Source organism: Acanthopagrus latus, chromosome 23, assembly GCF_904848185.1.
Source record: "Acanthopagrus latus isolate v.2019 chromosome 23, fAcaLat1.1, whole genome shotgun sequence".
Classification (NCBI taxonomy): Eukaryota; Metazoa; Chordata; class Actinopteri; order Spariformes; family Sparidae; genus Acanthopagrus; species Acanthopagrus latus.
Genome location: NC_051061.1, coordinates 2,889,495 through 2,913,653, shown reverse-complemented (window position 1 = coordinate 2,913,653; position 24,159 = coordinate 2,889,495). Strand labels below are relative to the sequence as shown.

The 24,159-nt window shown below is 40.1% G+C and overlaps 1 protein-coding gene across 8 annotated transcripts in view; it reads left to right on the top strand.

The window, feature by feature from the left end:
- The window catches only part of rbfox1 (RNA binding fox-1 homolog 1), a 132,141-nt gene that overhangs the window by 66,996 nt on the left and 40,986 nt on the right, over window positions 1-24,159 (top strand). For 7 of the 8 annotated variants that reach the window (XR_005072994.1, XR_005072993.1, XM_037089828.1 and 4 more), the window contains exons 3-8: window positions 6,905-7,051; window positions 7,172-7,225; window positions 8,838-8,930; window positions 14,559-14,619; window positions 20,033-20,086; window positions 22,690-22,822. Coding sequence is in view for 6 of the 8 variants with exons in the window: in XM_037089828.1 (XP_036945723.1) it covers window positions 6,905-7,051; window positions 7,172-7,225; window positions 8,838-8,930; window positions 14,559-14,619; window positions 20,033-20,086; window positions 22,690-22,822 (542 nt within the window). In the remaining 2 variants the exon portion in view is untranslated. The remainder of the gene's footprint in view (window positions 1-6,904; window positions 7,052-7,171; window positions 7,226-8,837; window positions 8,931-14,558; window positions 14,620-20,032; window positions 20,087-22,689; window positions 22,823-24,159) is intronic. The other variant, XM_037089824.1, reaches the window with a different exon arrangement.

Genomic DNA, 24,159 nt, shown 5'->3' with positions numbered 1-24,159 from the left:
CAGTTCATGCCAAATCAAAAATGAAGTGTAATGAAAATTAAAACAAGGACTTTCCAAGAAAATTCCCAACTCTTATTGCTATTCTTGTCCTCACAGCAGCTAGCAACTTGAGCTTCAGAGAGCCCATATAAATGTTGCTCTGCATGGGGAACTGCAGACTCAGCAGTTGGGGACGTGTCAGGGAAGGCTGTGGTCAAGGCTTGTTGACTAGGCCTCGTTTGTCAAATGAACCAGTTTGCCTAGTTTATAATCGAGCCTTGCAAATCATGAGATTAAGACCATTAGTTGGTTGGTGTTTATAGTTTACAGCTTGTATTCAGTCATCAACAATAGGCTGCAATGCTTTACCACCTGTCATTTAGTCCCTCAAAACTTTCAGAATCTGCTTCATCAGAAATGCAGGTCTTCTTTATGTGGTGGATGCTGAGAATGATGTGCAATGTTTTCTTTGCTGCAACCCCAAAGTTATCATAAAGAGAGAGAGAGAGAGAGAGAGAGAGAGAGAGAGAGAGAGAGAGAGAGAGAGAGAGAGAGAGCATGTGGCCAGAAAGAAGACCGCAACTGGAAGTCTCATCAGCGTTCCTGTAACTCTCAGTCAGTGTGCCTGCTACACTCCTATCCTCACATCATCAAACCTCCTACTTCTTGTTTTTTTTTTCTTCTCTCCTCTTCTCAGCCACGTCTATTCTGTGCCTCTCTGTGACTAGGATTTACGGTTTATTGCTCTCTGTTTACCCCAGCAGTAAATATCATCAACCAAAATAACATTATAGAAGTAATCAAAGCTGCAAGCAGCGATGAACGGGCCCTCGCCCCACGCATGTCGGGCAGCATTAAAATTGCAACTTTGAATAAAAATGGCTGACTTCCTGTATGGGTGCAAATAGGTTTTTGTGCGTCTGGTCATCATACATATGCATACCAAATTCCGTTAATGTCTGTGCATGTAGGAGGCAGGGCTTGAAGTTAGAAATATTCCAGGGGGCGCTATAGAGTCCCCTGGCTACACCCGCACCCAATCCAGTTGAGTTATAAAATGTTTCACCAGATGTGACATATATTCCAAGTTTTGTGAGTTTTGGGGCCTCAAAAACTGCACTCAGTGTGCAGAATAAAAACTGCTCGGGCCCTAATTACAGTTTTATAATTATGACTTCCTATCTGGTGATTTCATGTACAACATACTTATTTGATATCTGCATAGACACTTTTTAATTAACCATGTGTACAGCGGATAACAAGATGGAGTCATCACACCAGGTTTTTCACAAAGAGTGAAACCATGCATACCCATTCATGATACTATCACCTGTTAAACAATTTCCCCCTGGAGATCAATAAAGTTTTCTGATTCTGATTCTGATTACAAATTAACCTGTTCACTCTTTGCCCATGTCCAAACTTGTTTGAAACTGATTCCTGGCATTAGATTCAGAATAATCTGAAACTTAATAATAGTATGTAGCAGTTTTGAATATATCACAGATTAGAGGGGGGGGGTATATAACAAATAGTAAAACCCTGTGAATAGGTGGAGTTATTTGCGTAGTTATTTTGTAGCTAGAGGTGAAAATCAGCCTCTTCTAGCCACTCTGTCTCATTGGGATGAGTGTGTGTGCTGTGTATGCATCTTGAAAGAATGACCTCATCTGGTCGGACTGTTTATAGAGCAACCTCAGCCTCATCACTCCCCCCTCAACATGAGCCCCACAGTGTCTGCAGTTAAACAGAGAGGGGGGAAATCAGAGAGAGCGAGAAAGTAGATTGTTATAAACTTCATCAAACCCACATTATGTATCTACTTGGAAAGGTGCATTAGATATTTCAACCCACACACTGAACTGCCAGTTTTTGGAAACAAGGTGACATGGGTGACAAAGTGTGTCAGGGGAAAAAAAAAAAAGATACTAAGTAATTGCATTCTTTGTCTGAAATATTCTTAGAAAAACAATTCCAACCCTTCTGATTTTATTGGTACATCTGGATGATTCCATTCCACTTTCAAGAGAACACTATGGACCTATATCTGTTGGATACAGTATCGCTTATATTACTACTATGGTGATACGCCCTGGTGCAAATATTTTTTTGTGCCCTCCACCCTTGCCCTGAACACAACGCACGCACGCACACACACACACACACACGCCTGGACACACATGCACAGCCACCCGAGAGAACTGCTATTGTAGGAGTGGACTCGCCATCGGGAGTACCGGGATTTTTCGCGGTGGGCCGATCAATAATGGGCCGATGGACGTCTGTTTTTTTTTGTTTATTTTTCCGGCTGCACCTTGCCTTGGTGACTATGATGACTCTCCCGGTCTAGGAGAGAGACGTGCATTGGCTTGGCCAACAATGCTCAGCCACAGACACAGCAGAGAAGTGACGACTGGCCCAGTGGCTTGTCTTTCTAAAGATTACCTGGCCCAGTGGCCCTATGAGAGGCTACAGAGGCCCAGGAGTCCCATCCAAGCATGTTCTAACCCCCCATCATCCTGTCACATTTAATGATGAGCAGTCGATGATGCTGGTTGCACCGCCGATACTTACGCCACTGGCTCTGTCCTATATGTCAGTATACTGTATGTATGTAGTAGCGCTGTGGGATATTATGATATATATCGTAGTGCTATATAAAAATGTCTACCATAGGATATACCTGTCTATAGTTTATATCGTAATTTTAACGTGTAGGCTACTTGTTTAGCATTGTTGCTACACTAAAGTTAACATGCACTATGTTTGTGATTGAATACGTTGTGTAAAGCACAACCCAACGTCAGAATGACCGTTGGATGTCCAAATTTTGAGCTCAAAACAAGTTCATTGTATGAAGGCAAATGTAACTGCAGCAACGTTACTTGCTAGCACTTTACGTCACCCACAAGGACTCATTTACGGCACTGGATGCTCGGGAGTAAACAGAGGCAATGGCTGAGGCAGAGGAGAGCACAATGGAAGACCAAGAAGACCCAAGAAGATTTGGTGCCGAAAAGGGGGAACTGGAATTCCATCGTTTGGGTTTAAAGAGTCAAACAACTGTAATCTGCAAAACATGCCGCCAACAAGTTGTTATTAGCGACTTGAACACATCTAATCTTTTCTACCACTTAAAGACACAACATGAAAAACAGTTCAGAGACAGCGAGAAGATGCGACAAAGCACTAACGTTACCTCTAAACCACAAAGTGACAGAAAGAAAAAAAACACACCAAACAAATCTGAAAGCTTGGAATAGTTTTTGTTTACAAATTCTTATTTGTTGCGACAGTCCTGCTAAAAGTCACGAATAAAAGGAGAAAGTGCCATTAATTTGCCTTTAATTGACATTGTTATCAAAAATACATTTTATATATATATATATATATATATATATATATATATATATATATATATTATATATATACATGTATATATATACACACACACAATGTGTGTGTGTGTGTGTGTGTGCATTACCTCTCAATCATTTTATTGTCTTTTAGCTCTGAATCAGATTTTTGTCATCATCACTATTCAGTAAAATGTATGAAACCGCGCTACATTCAGCCTGACCTGGCCTCACATATCGCTTTCTGAAGCCAAAAGAGATGAGATGAGATGCTTTGTCTCGCAGTCTGTTTGTTTTATTTTTTCACTGCGTGTGTAGGCGGATGTCACCACCAATGAGGAGCTCTGCACAGATGGCAGTCGCTGTACACTCCTTTCCATATGTGTCGGTATATACCTAGGCGTTGCGTGGAAGACTTGCAGTCTGCTGGCCTTATGCTGCTTCCTTTCAAGCTCACACACCCAAACAAGAACACACGTACATGAGCACACACACGCAAACACACAGCGTATTTTTAGCTGCCTTGCAACCCAGGACTGTGTATGTGAGTAAAAGAAAGGGAAAAGAGGAATGGATCATTATTTTAGCATTTTAGATACGGGCATAGCAGCAGCCTCCATTATTATTCCACTTAAGACCCCCCAAACACGCACACACGCACAAATATGGACCAGCACGTTTTTAACTCTGTCAGAGAAGTGTCAACTCAAGTTAACTGTTGTATCTGCCAGTTTTTATGTGTTTCGTATTTGATTGCATTATATTCCATGTTGTACTTCCTTGTCTGTATATCCGGGTATTCATTTATTGAATAGATTTATTCATGGTTGAATTAGCTCTAAAGCCGGCATACAGACACAAAACAGGTTTTGAATACAAACACACAAACACACACACACACACTGTAAGTGTAACGGGAGCACGTGGAGTCCTCAGTTGTGTGTACAGCCATTGATCTCACTCACACTGAGAGCTAAAGGACAAACACAGACTGCTGCTGGTACTCTGTATATGCATTAGCATCTATTATGTCTCTGTGTTTACACATATTAAATCTTTCCAGTTTCCTTTGTGTCTCATGCAACGGTTCCATCTTCTTCCTAATACATGGGCACCAAGAATCCGTGGTCTGAGGTCTTAATCACGTTTTCTCACATTATAAATGATAAATGTATGAACTAACCAAACATTATAAAGAACCTTCAAAAACACGTCTTTACTTGAACATGCAATCTTTTCAATTTAAAGAGTAAATTCAAATTACAACTGCGAATTAGTTACATGTAAGCATGCAGCGCTGTCTTGTTAAAGTGGGTCATAGATCAATCCACTACTTGACAAAGTGTGACAAGTGACAAAATCATGTGTGGGTCAAGGTGCAATACACACATAAAGCACTGATGATGTTAGTAAAGCAGGACTCTTTGAAGAAAGTAGTTAATTTACCATCCTCTTCCTTAACTTAACACTGGATGCCTTGATTACCTCCGCCAAGGAGGTGAGAGTGTCCATTTGTTGGTTGGCTGTTTAGTTGTTTTGTCAGCAGGACTACAAAACGACTACTGAACGGATGAAGGACAGAGTAGACAACTGGATTTTTTTTTCCACTTTTTTTAATTTCAGGTTCTGTGAAACCAAAGGTGAGGTGTTATTTGCCTCCTCATATTAAGTGTTTCCTGTACAAACTGTTAGATAGGCAGGGAGTTGTCAGGGATATTGATTGGTATTTACTGTAGGCAATAGTTAAGCACAGAATGGGAATTACACCATTCTGACAAAGAATTTCAGCATTGTGCCACTCATTCATCACTTTAGGTTGAAGATTGCTTCATGGGTGGATGGCAAGATATTGTTGGTTGAAATTGGTTGGTTTAAGCTTATGTGATCAACACGCATCATATTGTTTTCAGGAAGCAGACATGTTGGATATATATATATATATATATATATATATATATATATATATATATATATATATATATATATATATATATATATATATATATATATGAACACCCTGTGTAGGCTTCTTTTGTACGGATTTGCATGTAACAACTTGTTTGAGCAACTGCCTGAAAACTTGAAAGTACTGAAGAACTTAAGACAGTCTGTATCTGCCAAGTGTCATTGCAGTTTGAATGGTGATGATCTCACTGTTGAAAGTGCTGAGATGCATTTGAGTAGTGATGCAACTGCTTAGCTCAGGGGAATAAGTGAACAAACTACATAGTGACTACAAATCTTTGAAACTGAGTGACATGATTCATGGGATGATTTGTTGCTTGATTGATTGGCTCTCACATGCATGTTGTCCAATACACACATTTGGAATCCATTTTTTAACCATTAGGATGGAGAAACATATCCCATCAGCAAAGTTGTGGACTCCCCAGAGTCTTGTCTTCGGTTCCAGTTGATTAGGATCTTTTGTAATTCCCTGTTATTTTGAGATATATCATCATAAATGTAAAATCAAAATCAGAATTAATTTATTAGTCCTGCAAATGGGGACATTTGTATGTGACAGCAGGGTCATGCTATGCAGGGTTGAGTTGAAGTCTGAACAAATGAGTCTTTTGCAGAATATGGCAAGTGATTCTGCTGTCCTGACATTGGTCAGGAGTGTGTCCAACCACACATGCTGGGGCATGTGTTCTGACCAGTGTTTGGATGCAGATGGGTTCAGTTCCGTTGACGGCTTTGAAGGCCAGCACCATTGTATTGATTTGGATGGAAGGAAGCCAGTGGAGGTCACGGAGGAGGGGGGTCGAATAAACAGTGCACAGTGCACAATTCAAGTCTCATGAGAGCAGTGGTGGTTGTAGAGTTTTCCAGCAGCAGGATGGAAGGAACTGCAATACCTTTCCTTCACACACTTGGGGTGTATCAGTCTATCAGCTGAAGGAGCTGCCCAGTGCTGTGACAGTGTCTTGCAAGGGGTGGGACTGCTTCACCAGTAGCAATGACAGTTTATCCATCATCCTGCTCTCTCCCACTACCTGCACTGGGTCAAGAGGGCATCCCAGGATGGAGCTGGACTTTGTGATAAGTTCATTAAGTCTCTTCCTCAGTCCCCATCAGTCCAAAAGACCTGAGCTTCCTCAGCAGATGGATGCTGGTCTGACCTTTCTCACAGGTCGCTGCAGTGTGATCGGTCCAGTCCAGTTTATTGTTCAGGTGAACTCACAGGTACTTGTCGATGTCAGTGTCTCAATTTTCGTTGCCTGGATTTTCGGTTGTCTGTGTCTGCGGAAATCCACCACCAGCTTTGGTCTTCCCAGCAGTGAGCTGGAGTCGGTTCCGCTAGCACCAGTCCATAAAGTCCATAATAAATTCTCTGTAGGCTTTGTCGTACCTGCCCCTGATGAGGCCAACGATAGCAGGATTGTGTGTGTGGTTCCACACATACTTCAAATAATATCAGATATACAGAAAATGACAAGATTATGTTGTCACGTAAACGTTGTAGATATATGTCACAGAATGTCACACATTTAAAATTGTATTTATAGTTGCTGTAAGAACCTTTGTACATAATTTATTTGTGTCCTTGATTCTGTGTTTTCCAGCAGACAGATGATGCAGCCCAGACAGATAGTCAGCCACCAACACAGACAGTACCTGAAAGCACAGACAGCAAGGCCCAGCCGAAGAGACTTCATGTCTCCAACATCCCCTTCAGGTTTAGAGACCCAGACCTCAGGCAAATGTTCGGGGTAAGTACAACAATATATGCCATACGTGAAATTTCTGAAATTTGAGAGAAACCCAAGTCGATGATTTGACGAGAGATTTGAAAATCATCCATTCCTTTTTTTGTTGTTGTTTCTTTGCAGCAATTTGGCAAAATCTTAGATGTGGAAATCATCTTCAACGAGCGCGGTTCTAAGGTACATGTGTGTTGAGTGCAATCTCTGAATTACTCTGAATTACTTTAAACTGTTTACTCAACACAAAAAGATGTAATTGATATTATATGTATATTATATATAGTATTTATGTTACTTTTATTAAGATGGGAGGCACCAGATCGAATGTTAACTTAATTGCTTGGCTTGATGATTTATTTACTTATTTAATTTATGTATTTTATTAAAATACATTAGACCTTTCTCAATACAACTTTGAGAAAGTTTGAATTCTAGGGGGCATTTTTGCTGACATCAGCAGCTCAGCTAGGCTTACACTATCAGTTGTTAGATGATGTATGTGATGTGATGTAAAATGAAAGTTACTATTATACACCATCATTCAGCAGACAAGTTGCTTAGATAATGTAGTGTTGTAGATGACACATTTTTTTTAAACTTACTACAAGGAACATTTAAACAATTATGAAACAGCCTCAATTCAATTCAGATGCCCCGATATGACCTACATGCTCAAACAAGACTGTAAGCAAGAATATTTTCTGGCATTCCGTCTTCTCTACTCCCAAATTCTGGAGGAGAAACCCTCTGTGGGGGCAAGCATTGTTATCTTGATGGTTTGAGTTCGGTCCCAGACCGATCTGTGGAGATACGGGATTGCCACTGGTTGCAGAATCTTATCCCGATTACTCTCTCCATTAGATTGCCTCCAATGATTACCTGATTTGTCAACATCTGGGGATACCAGAAACTCAAAACAAGACAAGACTCAATAGCAGCAGCAGAATAAGCTGCTTGGCATTGGAAGAGAAGATTTGGCAAATTTTTCATGGGCGCAACCCACATACTCAGCGCTGATAATCCCATCAATGCATGTTCCTTACAAATGTGGCACCATTTAAAATGGAAATAGACAGGCTTTCCAACAGTATAAGATTTATTGCCAAGAAGCATTGTTACAATAAAGAAATAATCTGCCAAACACACGTTTCCTTACTTTTTGTGCTATGTTAAGATTTAATTGACTCTAAGTTGTATATCTCAGCACAGCACAATATAGCTCTTATTGATCCAAACTCCACTCAGGGAACAAGCATTGTAAAAGTTGTTTGCTTGTTGTTAGATTGGCATTCTTCTAATCCATTAATTGCAGTCAGATGCGGCTATTTTTATTCATGTTACTTGAGCGAGGAGACGCAATTAAAAATGCACAGCCCTGTGATCAAACTCGTGTGATGTGATGCAAATATTTTATTCACTTTTGGTCTGAAAGTGGCATAATATGACTTAATCTGATAAATCTGTTTGCCCTGCTACCTTGCAATGAGGGTACTCTGCAGTAAAGGCTTCTGCAGTAGTACTCCCCAAGACCTACAAACACATTTTGTAAAATGTTTAAAAATCATTTGTAACATTGGTGGAGTTACCCTTTTTGACCCATGCGCAGGGTTCATAGCAACAATATCATTGAATTTTTCTTGATAGGCCTGTGAAATATTTTGGATACTGGTTAATATAGAATACATTAAAATTGACATATAACATGGAGCTGAAAATGTTGCAATGTTGGGTATAATATGTAAAAAAATGAAAATAATGTGAATGTTCTTGCCTCTTTCCGTCCTGCATGTAGGGTTTTGGGTTCGTAACGTTCGAGTATAGCGTGGATGCAGACAGGGCCAGAGAGAAATTACATGGCACCGTGGTAGAAGGCCGTAAAATAGAGGTGCATGTTCTTAAATATTTATTTTGACTTGTTCCTTCTCCCTGCTCCCCTTTTCCTCTTTGTATTTGTATGTGTTCGTGTGTGTGTGTGTGTGTGTGTGTGTGTGTGTGTGTGTGTGTGTGTGTGTGTGTGTGTTTGTGTGTGTCTGCGTGTTTGTGCGTGTGAGCATTTGACAATCTGCCACCACATCCCACCTTGCCATCTGTTTCATGGCATCAAATTGTCAAGTCATCCAAGCGTCATCACTTCCCTTTTCTTGTGCAGTATTATTAATCCAGACACAAACATGTTGACGTACTGTATAACTACTGTATAACACATTAATGTATGTGAGTGAGTTTGCTTGTTTTTTTTTTTGTTTGTTTTCTTTTTTATTCCTTTTTCTTGTTTTACTTGATTTTGTACTGTCAACAACATTTACCTGACCAAAGGTTTAAAAGTGAAACTCACTTTTCACATTCACCTGTGTGCTTTGGAGTTTGGTCATGAATTTTCAAAAGAAGAGATGTTCTTATATATGTTTAATAAAGAAAGGAGCTTTCCCCCAACATTCTTTAATCTTGCTTATCCATGGGCGGAGGAAGTACTTAGGAATTTGATAACACCTGGAGAGTGAAATGCAAGGTTAACATGATTTAGGAAAATCACAGTACCCTAGTAATATTTCTATGTCTTGTGTCCACGCTGAGAAAACAACAGGTAGACTATGCCAGCCTTGAAGCATAACGCTGTCCATTTTTTACCTTATATCAAAATTATGATTTTAATACTTTGAATCAGGACTGGTTTCAACAATGGACCATATTGTAGAGTCCACACGATCCATACTGAAACTTGATTCATGTGGAATTTGGTAAATGGGCTGCACTTTGTAAGCCAGGGTTGGGCAGAATTAGCACCGTCCCATAGTCAGAGGTTGGGGATTTAAGGAGCATTCTTCCATTGCTAATCCCTTGGGGACCAGGCACTGTTGCCCGTCGTACCTGCAGATGTAAAAACATGTATTTCTGTAATTTTACCCTGACAAAGGCCATGATGCCTTGGCCCCACAGCAAGTGTCGATAAATCCATCTACCCATCGTAAGGTGGATGGACCTCAGCATAACCAAGTAGTTTTCTTGGCTAAATGTAACCAATCTATGACCATTCAACAAGATCCGATACGCCTGTCGCTGGCATGCTGCAACAGTCACGTTGTTATGGGAAACGAGCTATATGTCGTTTTGGGGGGAAGCTGGCAATAGACCTATCCAGTTCAGCTCAGCCACAATTTTCTACTATGAGCCAAATAACTCACATCAGCAGGATTCTTTTTCACAGTCCACCTCTGACACTTTGCACTCAGTCTAACTAAAGCCACTGAAGAGCCAAAAAGCTAAACTGGGCTAAACTCGGCTCTCCCTCAAGCTTGACACTTAAAAAGTACAGGTTTCAGCTCCAACCATATTTTGCAGCAGGAACACAGTGCAAGGGACACACTGTATTCCAAGATTTAGTCCACGGTCTTTTGTTTTCAGTTCAAGCTGTCCTTTCCTTCCCTCCTATGGCAACACCATCACTATTTCTCAGATCTCTACAATAAGACCTCCGAATCAACCCACACTCCTGTTACATTCTCATAAAGACAGCTGCAATTTCCTTGATACATGCACAAAGGTCTATCTAATATTGCTGCATCACCATAATATACACAGTTCCAGGACCTTCTTTACACTTCCAACAGACTGCTCCAGCTTCTGGAGAAAACACTTGTGGATGAATGGGTCAAGTATACGACTCAGACCTGAAGACTGATGTTTGTATCCATTTTGGAACATATTTATACACTGTTCACTCATTATTTTCCCTTTTCTCCTATTTTCTGTCACACTTCAAGTTCAGCCAACCAAAATACATGGTTAGGTTTAGGCAACAAAAATAGGATAAAATAAACTGTTTTGTTAACCACATCTTACAGTGGCTAACTTCACAGAAGTGTGTACTTTTCCAGTCTTCTCCCACTGGTAGATAAGCAATGGCTCATCTCCTGGTTCCACGGCCACCAGAGCTGATAGTGGCCGTTACATGCTTTGGTTCAACCAGCTGTGCTATGGTGTGTTTCACAGCATCCAAAGTCTATTGCTGGTGGAAGCAGAAAGCATATGCCTCAAGCACAATGCACTTTGCAGGGCAGGAAGTTGCACCTCTAAAACCCATTTCCACATGGCATTAAAATGATCTATATTGGGATCATAAAAACATGTTTAAGCAAGCCTGAGAAAGACCCAAAGAAGAGATTACAAAAGGATTTCAATGCAATGGTCAGTGAAAAAAAAAGGTAAAAAGAAAAAAAAAGAAAAAGACATAGGCCATCCAAGAGAGAAACCTGAAAAGAAATGAAAAGTAATTTAGGGAGGCCAGTCTGAATAATAGATTCATGAGTTCAAAGGTTTTTCAGAGCCCCCAAAACACTGCACAATGATTTATAATTCTCAATGACAGGATTCTCTGGAACTCTGGAAATGTATAATGGCGGCAATTGTTTTGTCTTTCATCTCTCCAATCACAGAGTAGACGATACAAACAGTGTTCTTCTTACAGAGTTATCTACATGGAATCTGCATTTCCTTGTATTTGAGTGATCACAGCACAACCTTTGAGGGTGACATTACATTATAGTCCTGCAAAATGTGAGCCAAGTTCAGCTTTTTTGCTTGGCAACACTGAGGTTTTTGCCACTGGAATGCTGCCACTCAGTGGAATGCTGCTCTCTTGATTTATTTTGGTTAGCTCATAGACTGAAAATTCAAGACGATCTGGATAAGTAGTGTGCCATGTTATCATGGCTCCTACTGTCCTACAAATGCAGCAGCCTGGTTAGTGGCCATAGTCTCCGACATTTGATGCCATCGGTTCCCCTCTAGCATCACTTCTTGAGGTGCTCCTCTCCTCTCTTAGAATCAAGTGCAAGAAAAGTCAGAGTCGGGGGTGGTTTGGGCTTTCGGAAGGTAAACACACTGGATTTTGCCTCGGAGAGTGTAGTTTGTTTCCTGTTTGTGACCAATAGTCAGGAGTGATTAATTTTTTGATTTATGTTAGCTCACATATGTAAATTAATTAACTTACCAAACTTATGCCAGTGAGTTACATAACAAACGTTTCTAGGCTCAATTTAGTTATTTTACCCCAAAGTATGATCTTTTCCTAAACCTAATCATGTGGTTTGTCAGTAAGCTGTATCTAGTATAACCAGACATTGCATATAACTTATCATTGTTAACTTAACTGCAGAGACCTTTACATGTGAAAACTGGCACCAAAGGGGTGGGTAGAGCGCTTGTCACACACAGATTCTGCAATATCGCCACAATGAAGACGTTCCTTTACGCCATCCCTGTTTGTGCACTATGAACTAAGCAGTTCATAAAGCACTCCAGTGTGTCATTTTATACAGCATGTCTGTGTTGCTTAACCAAAAGAGACATACACTGATATTTACAGATACATTGATTTTTTTTTTTTGTCTGGCTCTCACTTGCTGAGAGGGATGCTGTATTCCTGGGGGAAGTTCACGGAAGTCTTGGTTAAATTAAATTTGGTGATGTTTTTGTATATAAGTTACTAGAGACAGGAACTCCAGCAACACAATAGTGGAAGGCCAAAAAGACATTTTGCAACAGTTTGTTGCTCAAAATCACAGCACACAATCATCTGTTATTTGGGCAGAAGCAAGACAATGAGTCAATGAGTCTTTTCCTCATTTATGTACTGAAGACACTACCTGTTACCACATTACATTTACTCTTGTAACTTCGTCTTGTGGGGTGATGTGCGGGATATTTCTATTTTATGTGATGAGAGAAGGATCTATTTAGTGGTCCGACTGCGAATGCTAGAATGAAACTGTCCCCCATTCCACCTCTGTAACTTTCACACAGACGGTGAGGTGGATTATCAGATTCCCACCTTGACTAGGGAGCATTAAAGTGACTATTGTTTCAAGCTGAAAGCCAACTCATTAGTTATCTCAAAATGTGATCAATTATGGCAACCAGGGTAGGGTAGAGCAGGTTTTGCAAGAAAAGCAGCGTGATCCATAATATCCCACTGGTGATGCTCCAGAGTGCCTGTTTAGAAAAGGAATGGCTTAGCCAGTGGCCCAGGTAACATAAAGACTCTATGTGATTTAAGAATACAATTGTTTACACAACATTTGCACAGACTTTTTTCTCATTCTTGCAGATCAGTAAAAACTACAAAAAAACTACAAAAAAAAAACATGTTCTCGGTGCCTTCAAAGTGTTGACTATTTTTTTTCGGACTTTATCTGGGAACTGAGCCAATATGTGATTATATCTTTTGTGAGCCAACTGAGGTGTTTTTGGTCCACATCAGTCAGTATGATGGATGAAGACACATTCTTTGGACAAAATGGTCAGAGTTATGCTTTAAGAAACCAGCTAGCTGCTTGTATAGAGAGAGCTGAAAGAGAGAGTTTGTGCAGTGGAATGATTGCAAAGTTTTCTTGGCCTCCTGAGTAAGATGCTGCTTATTCCTCTCTCATCCCCTCCTCCCCCACCATCCTTCCAACAGTAGCTTGTTTAGGGCCCCATCCAACACAGTTACAACGGTAACAGTACACAAACACGTGGGCGGGGCCAAAAGGTTTGGGAATGGTAAGTGTGGGCGAGCAAGCCATTCTGCCAGCATTTCCTCTCTCTCTTCCTCTCTCTTTGGAACGTTTGCAACGCTAAAACTCACGTGACATTTCTTTTTGAATTGTGGTTGAGTTGATGCTGTATATTGACATACATATTTTCTTGCGTGTCGGCGTGCGTGTCCATTCACTAAGTGTTCTCCTGAAAATGCGTGTGCGAGCGATACTGACTGAGATATGAATTCGTTTGCACATCTATCTGAGACTGTTGGAAACCCATTTATTAATTTATTTCATTTTACAAGACAATGCACCCTTATTTTAATTTACCCCGTTAGCTGTTTTTTGGATATGGAATGATTTGATTGATTGATTGACTGATTGACTTGGTTGGTTCATTTGAGTACATCTAATTTCTTTGATCGTTTTAATTCCTATTCAGTATTCTTGCAATGAATTTGAGAGGCTGTTGTCTGAGTGTGAATGCTTTGTGTTGCTTTAGTCACAACAGTTCTTCTCACGTTTTAAAGTTGACTTGATGTTGCATAATGCTCCCAACATATTCTCTTCGCCTCTTCCCTCAACAACAATTTCTTTGTTTTTTTTGTTCCTCCCCCTCCTCCTCCCCACCGCATGCATCTGTACATTTACAAAACATAATTTTGCCAAGTGCATCTGTTGTTCTGTTTCTTTTGTCTGTATGTTATTGAAATGTCACTATTATTGGGGAGAGCATGCTGGAAACTTCATAAAATATGAAAGAAAATATGCAAATGGAAAAAAAAAATATTTTGATGTGTTTTTAAGTGTTTCTGAATGCAATTTTGAAAAACACACAAATGACATGGGTGTTTGCCATGATACAGTGTACTGCTTCCTTTGTTTATTACATCAGGAAACTATGCATGCAAGTTTACTCTTTACAAGTATAGGACTTACTATGAACATGTAAGTGTCATAACTCATAACTCAACCCTCTTTATCTGCTGTAGGTCAACAATGCAACAGCCCGCGTAATGACGAATAAGAAGACTGTCAACCCATATGCAAATGGTAAGGCTGAGTCAATGTTTACAGTGCATAATAGAAAAGATTAAGCTTGTGAATTTTCATTTTTCATTGATTGTCTATCTTTAAGTCAACACAGGTTTTATCTGCTGTTTAAAAAAAAACAAAACAACATATCGAAACTAAGTGATCTAAATGTATTACAAATCTGCAGGATGCATGTTACATAAGTATTCAACCCCTTCAATCGGACACATGGAAATCATCAGTGATGCAGCCAGATTCATCTTTGTGTAGCTGAGGGTTTTTTTGATTATGGTGTAAGTTTAAAAACAGTTTTCAGAATGTTGATGAATCTACCATGAAATGTAAGAACCATTCCTAGCAACTCAGCAAAACAGTGACTGATAAGTTCAAGTCAGTCAGATGGATACTTAATTAACCAAAATGAATTGCACGTACTAGTATTTGCCTTAAGTATTTCAAATTTTACTTTAAGTATGTAGTACTCTTTGCTGCATGAACTTCAAAAAATGGTGCTCCTTTCAACAGTTCCATATGGGCATTTTTTGAAGCCCAACTCAGTGTGTTTTGGTATATCTATCTATTTGGTATATATATAGAAAGAAAACATCTTGGTCACATGAGGGAGGTTTTCTGGGGTATCAGCAAATGGCCTTCCTCAGTGCCAAGATGTTTACATTGTCCTCAAAGGAATTATTTTTCTCCGCAGATGTAAGTGGACAGGAGAGTCTTGAGCTGTGTTGTGCCATTCATTTATGGAGAGGTTTCTTTGTCTCCATAATGTACAAATTTGTGCAGTTATGGATGCGCTGAACATCATAAATAACATTACTCTGCTTATGCCTGAGTTTCCCAGATGTTACCTCGACATAAGGAATTATGATGTTGTTACATCTTGCTCCTTTCTGTCTGCTCTGGATCTTTAAGAGGTTTTTAAGAAAAGTCCAGTTTGGGTCCATTTTTGTAGCTATTGATAGGATCTCGCCTCAGTGGCACTTTTCACACAGAGTCACCGCATTATCTCTGCATCGGATGTTCTCCAATTCTCCGTTGTTGTTTGTTCACACAGAACCAAGCTGCTCCGGTGTGAAGCCACACCAGTGTGTAATTCCCACAGCAAAACATTGCTGCGGATCCAAAAGAGGCGTGACAGTACACGCAATGATGTCTGTGTGTTTTCCTCATCGTGTGTACCCACTGACTGTTTCTGATCATACAGATGCTGTTATAATGTGTTGTGACCCACCATGCATCCTGGAAAGTGACAAAGTTACGTTTCTTGCTCTAAATTACATAATCGCAATCAGTAAATGGAATGCTGTCTGCCTCTCTCACGTGCGGGGAGGGATGCTGTTTTCTGGGGTAAAGTTCCCTGAAGTCTCGGTCAGGAGGGCTGACCATTGCCGTGATTTTTTTCCAAGATAGTAACTACAAGCTGGAGCTCGCAGGGGTGAACCAACACTTCACATCCTGGATCCTTGACTACCTCACCAACCGGTCACAGTATGTGAGGATTCCAGACTGTGTGTAGGACACAGTTGTCTGCAGTACAGGGGCCCCACAGGGTACAGTCCTAGCCGCTTTCCTGTTCATACTGTAAACCGTAGACCTCTCCCACCTATCACCCCACAGTCATCTACAAAAGTTCTCTGACGACTCTGCTATCGTCAGCCTCATCAGGGACGGGGACAACAGAGCCTGCAGAGAACTAATTAAAGACTTTGTGGACTGGTGCCAGAAGGACCACCAAAGAGCTAGTGGTGGAGTTTTTTACCGGGAATAAAATGCTCTTTTTCGGGCAGGAATGTGACAAAAAGTCAGTAGGACAGACAGGATGACAGACAATTCTCCACGTGTAACTCCAGTATTGTTTTCCTCATATAAGTTGCCGAAGACACTACCTTTTACTGCGTTACTGTTGTTTGATCTTATTATGACATTTTCTCTACATTTTGTAGAGTGAAGGATCTGTTGAGTTATCACACTGTGAACAATATCAGATCAACATGCCCCCACTCCACGCCACCGGCTTATCCATTCACACAGGTACAGTTTGCCGCTGATGCGCCTCTGATACTACCTCTGGAGGTACATCAGAGCTGCAGCAAAATGTCACCCCTTGACACATCTGAAACAGAGGAGGATGCAGAGTGTGACAAAACAGGTGATTTCCTCCCCATTTGTCCCAGATTCACCCAGTATAAAATTATTGATCTACCGTGTTTGTTTTTGTTAACCATATTTGCACCCTTTAATTTGTAGACATAAAAATCCTAGGCTTATGTTCTGTATTTTATTTTGGTAACTATTACATCATTTTGGTTTGAACAATACACAAGTGTTGTTAAGTTTAATTAAGTTTATTTGTTCAGTGCATGATATAATTTGTTTTCACGTGCGTTCCAGGGGTTGAAAGGGGGGAAAATGCCTCATCCTTTTATACTGGCAGTGACATCACCGATGATGTCAGCAGGAGAAATCAAGTCCTGGGGGGGTGGTATGGTGTTTGTTAATTGAATTACTTTCTGATAAACTGGGTTAAGTTATCAGTCTATGGTAGTGTCAGCTGGGTGGCAGTGGGGAGGAAGTATATAGGAAGAAATACGTGGATTTAAGCAATGTTGCAAGTTACTTACCTGTTTGCATTGGGGAGAGAAAACAACCTCTCCATAAACAAATGGCTCAACGCAGGAAGGCCATCTCCTCAGCTCAAGACTCTGCTGTCCACTAACGTCTGAAGGAGAAAAATCGTTCCTTTGGGGACAACAATGTAAACATCTTGGCAAAAGAAGACAGATGGTTTGAGGGGAGGAGGAGATGTTCTTATCAGGTAAATACCACCCAGCTGCAATGCAGTCCTGAGCTCCATCCCCAGACAAACAACCATTCAGACTGTTGCTCACCTAAGCTTGGTAACAGAACAACTCAAAGCTCAAACGTCTCCTTAATGACTCTGTAAGGATGTTCCCACACAGAGTTTAAAAGCCTGCAACTCCCCTCAAGTTAGTTAGAACTGGAGAAGCCTCTTAGATAAGAGGTAAAATGCAACTTCAAGAGACAGAAACAAGTTAAGTTGTCTTTGATACAGCACTAAGAATAGCACAAATTCATAGAATAAACACAAGGAAGTGGAAATAAATGACTTTACACATTAGTCTTAGATTCATAGCTCACTGTACAATAAAACAATTTTAAATGTCCAAAAGCAATCAAAAGTCTGTTGCATCTTCTTGGCATCCATGTCATCCACTTTCTGCAAACTGAGCAGAGGGCTTGAGCGAGTGAGGGAATGAGTGGCACTCAGGGTCATTTGTGCACACTGTCCTCTGGATTGGGTGGGTACCACAACACATATCCTACAAGGCACTGACAAACTCTAATTTGATTTGTATCACTATGAAATTGGGAATTTAACAGGTTAAATTACTAATTGGGAGCACAGCAGGGAAAAGGGTGTAAAATGGCTGGCAGTTATGTTATTTATAAACAGTTTGCCCATGTATCTAAGAAAATATCATATGTATCACATCATAACATATCTACAATGCAAAGTGAAAGCTTTATGTCAACAAGATTGACAAATGTGCCATCTTCTGTGGGCCTGAGCTCATCTGAGTCGGACTGTTGCATAGTAGAAGAAGCATGCTGTGGTGTGAGCAGAGCAGAGTCCACATTTCAGATTGGTTTGGGAAATCATGGATGTTGTGTGCTCCAGGCTAAAGAGGTGATGGACTGATTGTTACCAGTGGAAAGTTCAAAAGCCAGCATCTGTGATGGTATGTGGGTTAACGTCCATGGTCAGTGGCAATTCATCATATGGGCAAAGGGGCAGCTGCCCACGGCAGCATTTGTGGAGGGGTGGAATGAACGCCCCCAAAAAAGAAAAAACGAGCAGTCACCCATAGTAACCAGCTCTGTTCTTATCTCATCTTGGCGGATCGCCTCCAGTGTCGACCCGTACCGGCTGCCTTAAATTTGTTTGCATTCATGTCACCCGTTTTTTGTATTGCTCAGCTCACAAGCTTGAACTGACACTGCCCATGATTTGGGTTACTTGTACAATTTGTGAGGGCACCATTAATGCGGTCAGGTACATGCTGCCATTCAGCCAATGTCTCTTTCTAGGATCACTGCTTATTCCTGCAAAAAACTGCCAGGATACTCTGTTAGCAGTTAGCAGGGAGGTAGCTAATTGGTTATCAAATATGTTGTTTTACCTTGAACCTCACCTTTACCTTGTTGCCTCATGTCCATCCTGATTCTCATTGTCCATTGTCGATTGCTAATCAAACAGGAAGCAGTTGAAAAATTAAGATTTGTAGGATTCCCTACATTTATATAACATGCCAGGAAAACAGCAGTGTGACATTTGAACTTCCCATCCTGAACATGATGTCACAGGAAAATGGCCACTCTGTGAATATGGTCAATCAAACTGATTGCTATAATATTTGATCTGTACATTCATTTTACCCTCTGGATGGACAATAATCACTTTCTCGAGCTTTTAACTGTTTATCTAGTACCATCACTAGTACCATCACCAAAATTTGGATTATGTGTTTTTTTTTTTTTTTTTTTAATGTCCATTCTAATATCTGCAAAATTAATGACATTCCCATTAGTTTCAGCTGTTCTTTGTGTTTAGTTTTAATTGCTTGATTGCATGCTAAGAAAGGTTGAAACTATGTACAATGGTCATAATGAGCATTATACCTTCTTATCATATACATGTTAGTTTGGTCACTATGAATTTCTAGCTTTGATTTTATTATTCCTCAACGCATCACTAGGGGGGAGGATATTCCATCCTCTCCTTTTTACATCCTCTGCTTATTCAATTTGAAATCTGTCCACCAACTTTAATATAACTGTAATATTGGTAAAACATTGGAACCAAGGCTTACCTAATTTTACTATGTTGATATTGTCCCGAGAACAAAGAATAGAATAGAATAGGATAGAATAGAATAGAATAGAGTAGAATAGTTATCATCTTGTTGTGATGTCACATGGAGCAAGCTGTCGTGGCTGGATAATTAATCATAAGACTCTCACTCAGGTGACTAGGGTACATATCCCAACAGGGATGTTTTTCTATGATGTGTCCTTACTGGACACATCTACATGGTCAGTAAAGTTAACAAGTGTTTTTCACTGAAAAATGGTATATGGTACTGGATGTTTGAAAGTTAGCTGGATAAAAAAATGGAATTTATAGAAGACAAAATAAAATGTCTTGGCAACTGACATGTCAAGGAGGAACAAATACTCAGTTTGTTAATTAAAAGTTCTTGTGACCTAATTTTGTTCTTAATGTCTAATTACAGTCCTAGGAGGATGAAAGTTGAGTCAGAATATACCACGCATGAACTAATTTCAATAACAACACCTTTCTTGTTCTATATATTTGTCTTTGTCTGTCTTGTTTTAGGCTGGAAGCTAAATCCAGTGGTCAGCGCTGTCTACAGCCCAGAATTCTATGCAGGTAGGAGGACATGCCCTTCTCTATGTTTCACCATCTCCTTTGTGTCGATCTTCCTCCTCCTCACCCGTTTTGTTCTTCAGTTTCTACGACATCTTAATTTTCTCCCTCTCCTCAGCACCCCGCCCCACTCATTTTAACCTTCATCACCTCTCTGTTTCCTTTTTCCTTCAGAGCAACATGCAACTTGGCAAAGTCTGTTTTTAGCCTGAGAAGTATGCTGAGTCGCACAAATGCAACAACAAACTGTCATCTCTCCTACAAAACAAGCACATTCTGCAAAACCCTCAAGCCATCTCCAGCCTAGGCTATCCTACCTTTCACCTCCCCAGAATCTTAACCACCACCCAACCCCCCACACTGTCATTAACCATGGCCATTAAGGTGAAAAATACTTAGATTTTGTGGTAAGAAATACAGAGACAGATAAAAGAGTGTAGCAGAAGAGAGGAGGAGTGAAGGAAAGCAAAGGACAAGAGAGAAGGAAATCTAATTGTCCATTTCTACAAGGACATTAAAATGTATGAAATATATTTTTTAAATTAAAATCAATATTTTCAATTTCTCCAGACAGTCGTTTGCCTAATTCACCCCCACGTTCCTTTAATTACAAAATTGCTTTGTATTGATTTACCTTTGTTTCACCTTTCAAGTATCCAAAATGCTATTGGGGCATTTGAGAGAGTGTGTGTGTGTGTGTGTGTGTGTGTGTGTGCATGTGTATGTGCAATGTGTGTACAAGCTTGTCAGCCTTCTTCTCTATTAGTAACTTCTGCTATTATATCATGCCACAATTGCCAAGACTGGCTCTAGTGGTTAATTAGTTCAAATATTTTCATAGCAGAGTAGATTAAGAATCAAAAGGCAGAGCTGAAGATTCATTAAATTACCACATCAATTTTTATTTGTCAACTGTCTAGTTCTTTCAAAAACTGAAAAATAAGAATACAAAAAAAAAATGAAAAAGGGCATGGTGAGATATGAGTGTTCGCTGACTTGTTTCATGAACTCCTCCTGGAAAATGCTCTGCTGTTGTTATACTACATGGTTTTTTTTAAACACTTTTTGGAGTTGAATGTTGGAACCATGGTCCAATATCAATTATAATATTGGTAGTATTTTTCTAGTTAATAATTTTCTGGTACAAGTTAAGGTAATATTGGTCACAGAAGAAACTAACTGTGGATGCTCGTGTCTTAGGAGATGAGTCAAAATCAGTGCTGTTCAGCGTCAAGAAGGAAGAAGAGGGTGTACTTTATTAATCCCTTTACAGAGAAATTCAGTTTTTCATCCCGTCATTTCTTTGACACTTCTGACATATTTCCTGACACTAATATTGGGAGATGTTAGAGCAGTTGGGCTGCCCTATCAGGCAGAAGATGCACATAGGGATTTGGTGCCTTGCTCAAGGGCACCTTGGCACTGCTCAGAAGGTGAACTGGCACCTCTCTAGCTACTAGTTCACATTCCTGGTCCAAGAGGGTTTTTGATCCCTCTGGTCGCCAAGCCACATCCCTGTAGACTGAGCTACTACTTATTTATCTCTGTAACATTATGTTCATAAAGTAACTGGACTTGCATGTCTATAGTGCACCCATCGACAAACACGTTCATACACATGTTACTTCTAGATGTTGCCCTCAGAAATAACATGTTCCGCATTTAAGTGTTTGGAAAAAAAAGACCATCACTGTTGTTTTTAATGGTCAAAACAGTCCAGGTTAAACAGAAGAATGTTCAAGTGTTTAGCATTCTGACTTGCATTTTAGTTTGCAGTTTGCTTATGAAGCCTCATGACTTGACTGCCCCAGTGGACTTAAGACTTGACTTCACCTTCGTACAAACTTCAGACATGACTTGTAGCTGCTCCCCAGCTCTGGCATAAACCCACACATGCAATTTCCATGCATTTATCAACACAGTACATTAGTGTATAAGTGGTATATGTACACAGTCCCTTTTTATTAAGTGAGTCCTCAGTGGAGTAGTAATAAGAGTCACCAGTGTGACTTTACGAGCAGTCAGGCCACTTGGTCCTAAAATCAAGGTGACAAAAGATGAATAGGAACAATTACCAGCATCACTCCTCTCCTTGTCTCTCTTTGAGAAACTCTTATCCTTTGGCTGAAACCTTCCATTTGTCATCAGGTCAATGAATGATTCACTGTTTCTATTAGCATTTTATTAGATCTCCTTTTTGAAGAGATGTATAATTAGGGTTGGAAATGGCACCTCGATCTCCTTCTCAACCTTCAGTCACCCCAGCTCTCAAATTAAGCTTTGTGTCAGTCGTCCTCCATTAAGATTAATGATAAGTTAATAACAATACCACTGCAATAGCTCCACTCTATTGCCACTCTCTCTCTCGCTCTCTCTCTCTCTCTCTCTCTCTCTCTCTCTGTATTCTTTCTCCTCACATTTTCTTCGAGGATAATGCTTGAAACGTTCTCTCCAGGATTCAAATACAGATGTAAACTACAAGTGTAAAACTCTTTGTGCAATATCACACATTGAACACTGCTTAGATAACCAACCATGAGCAGAAATTGTACATACTTTTCGAGGGTATTGTGAGATCACCTTCTGTTCTCTGTCTCTGTCTCCAGTACCAGGTTTTCCCTATCCAGCAGCCAGTGCAGCAGCAGCGTACAGAGGAGCCCACCTACGAGGTCGAGGACGGACCGTGTACAACACATTCAGGGCAGCTGCTCCACCTCCCCACATTCCAGCTTACGGAGGGTGAGCATCCTTTCTTGTTCTTGTCCCGTTGTCATTCCTCCCTCTGGTCTCTCCTTCTGTCTTCCCCTTACCAATGGCAAGTCCTGAGTCTCTGTGCTCAGAGTCAACGGATCGCCTGCAGGCTCAGCTCACAGCAGTAACACTCCCCCACTTCCACAGCATGCTGAATCAACCAACAGGCATGCTCCAAGACATGTGCCTTTGCACAGACTCAAAGGAAATGACTGTCAATTTGGCCTTGTATTGTGGTGTCACTGACTGATGCTGTGCTGGTGGTGGAATGGGAAGTCCTCTACTAAAACTTAAACTGAAGTCTCAAAAAGGAAAAGAAAAAAAAAAAAAAAAAGAAAGAAGGAAAAAAAAAAGATCTTCCCAGGCCAAGCAGCAGCTCTGGCTGACACCTCATGGCTGAATGATCTGAAGAAGAGCCAAACAGAGCTGTGTCAGATATGATTTGCCATTATTTTGTTGGTTCTTTTTAAATTGTTTTGCTCTTCATAAATGAAAACAAGTGGATACCAAGGAGGCTGGCTAGGAGTCTATTCAGGGCTTAGGGATATTTTCTGCTGTGATCCCGTGTGAGATTTAATTCTCTAATATTATATAAATAATGATAACATTTGTATAGCACCTTACAAAAGCCAAGCTAAAGAATTGAGGAAAAAAAGCAAAAAAAATAAATAAACAAGACAGTAAAAGTCACACAGCAAATAAAATCATTGACCTGTTCTGATTGGGGATAACAAGATGACATTTAATTTGCAAATAGTTAAGGTCATTTCGTAATTAATCATTTTAAAATGCTGCAGTAAAACATCTTGAACATGATAGGCTATTGGGGTACCAGTTGTACAAGAATATGACTGAGTTTGCAAATAATAATTTGATAAGATTATTGTGTTGAACTTTTAATACCTATGTAGACATTTATGGGAAGTTGTTGTCATGTTTATTATCATCTAATTATCAGAAGTGCAGTAGTGAAAAATAAAGTTACAACGGATGTATGTCAATGTATTTTATTCTCATTTTAAATTACCTTTGTGGCGATGTGAGTATAGATATCTGAGTTTATGAAGTCCCTCTGAAAGTAGAGGACTGACACATAGATACATTTATGGAGACAAATGAAAACAAAATGCAGCTGGGCTCTGCACAGTTTTTATAAATGACTTTCTGTACAAAGGATCAGTGTAGCAGAGAGGCGTCATGAGATTTACTCGCCAAACAGAAAAAAATGTAAGTTGGTCCTCAGGGCAATATGTAGTAGTTTCACAATAATGGCTCTTAAATTGTGAGATGGTCTTGGTCTTAGTCTTAGTTTGTACATTTTTATG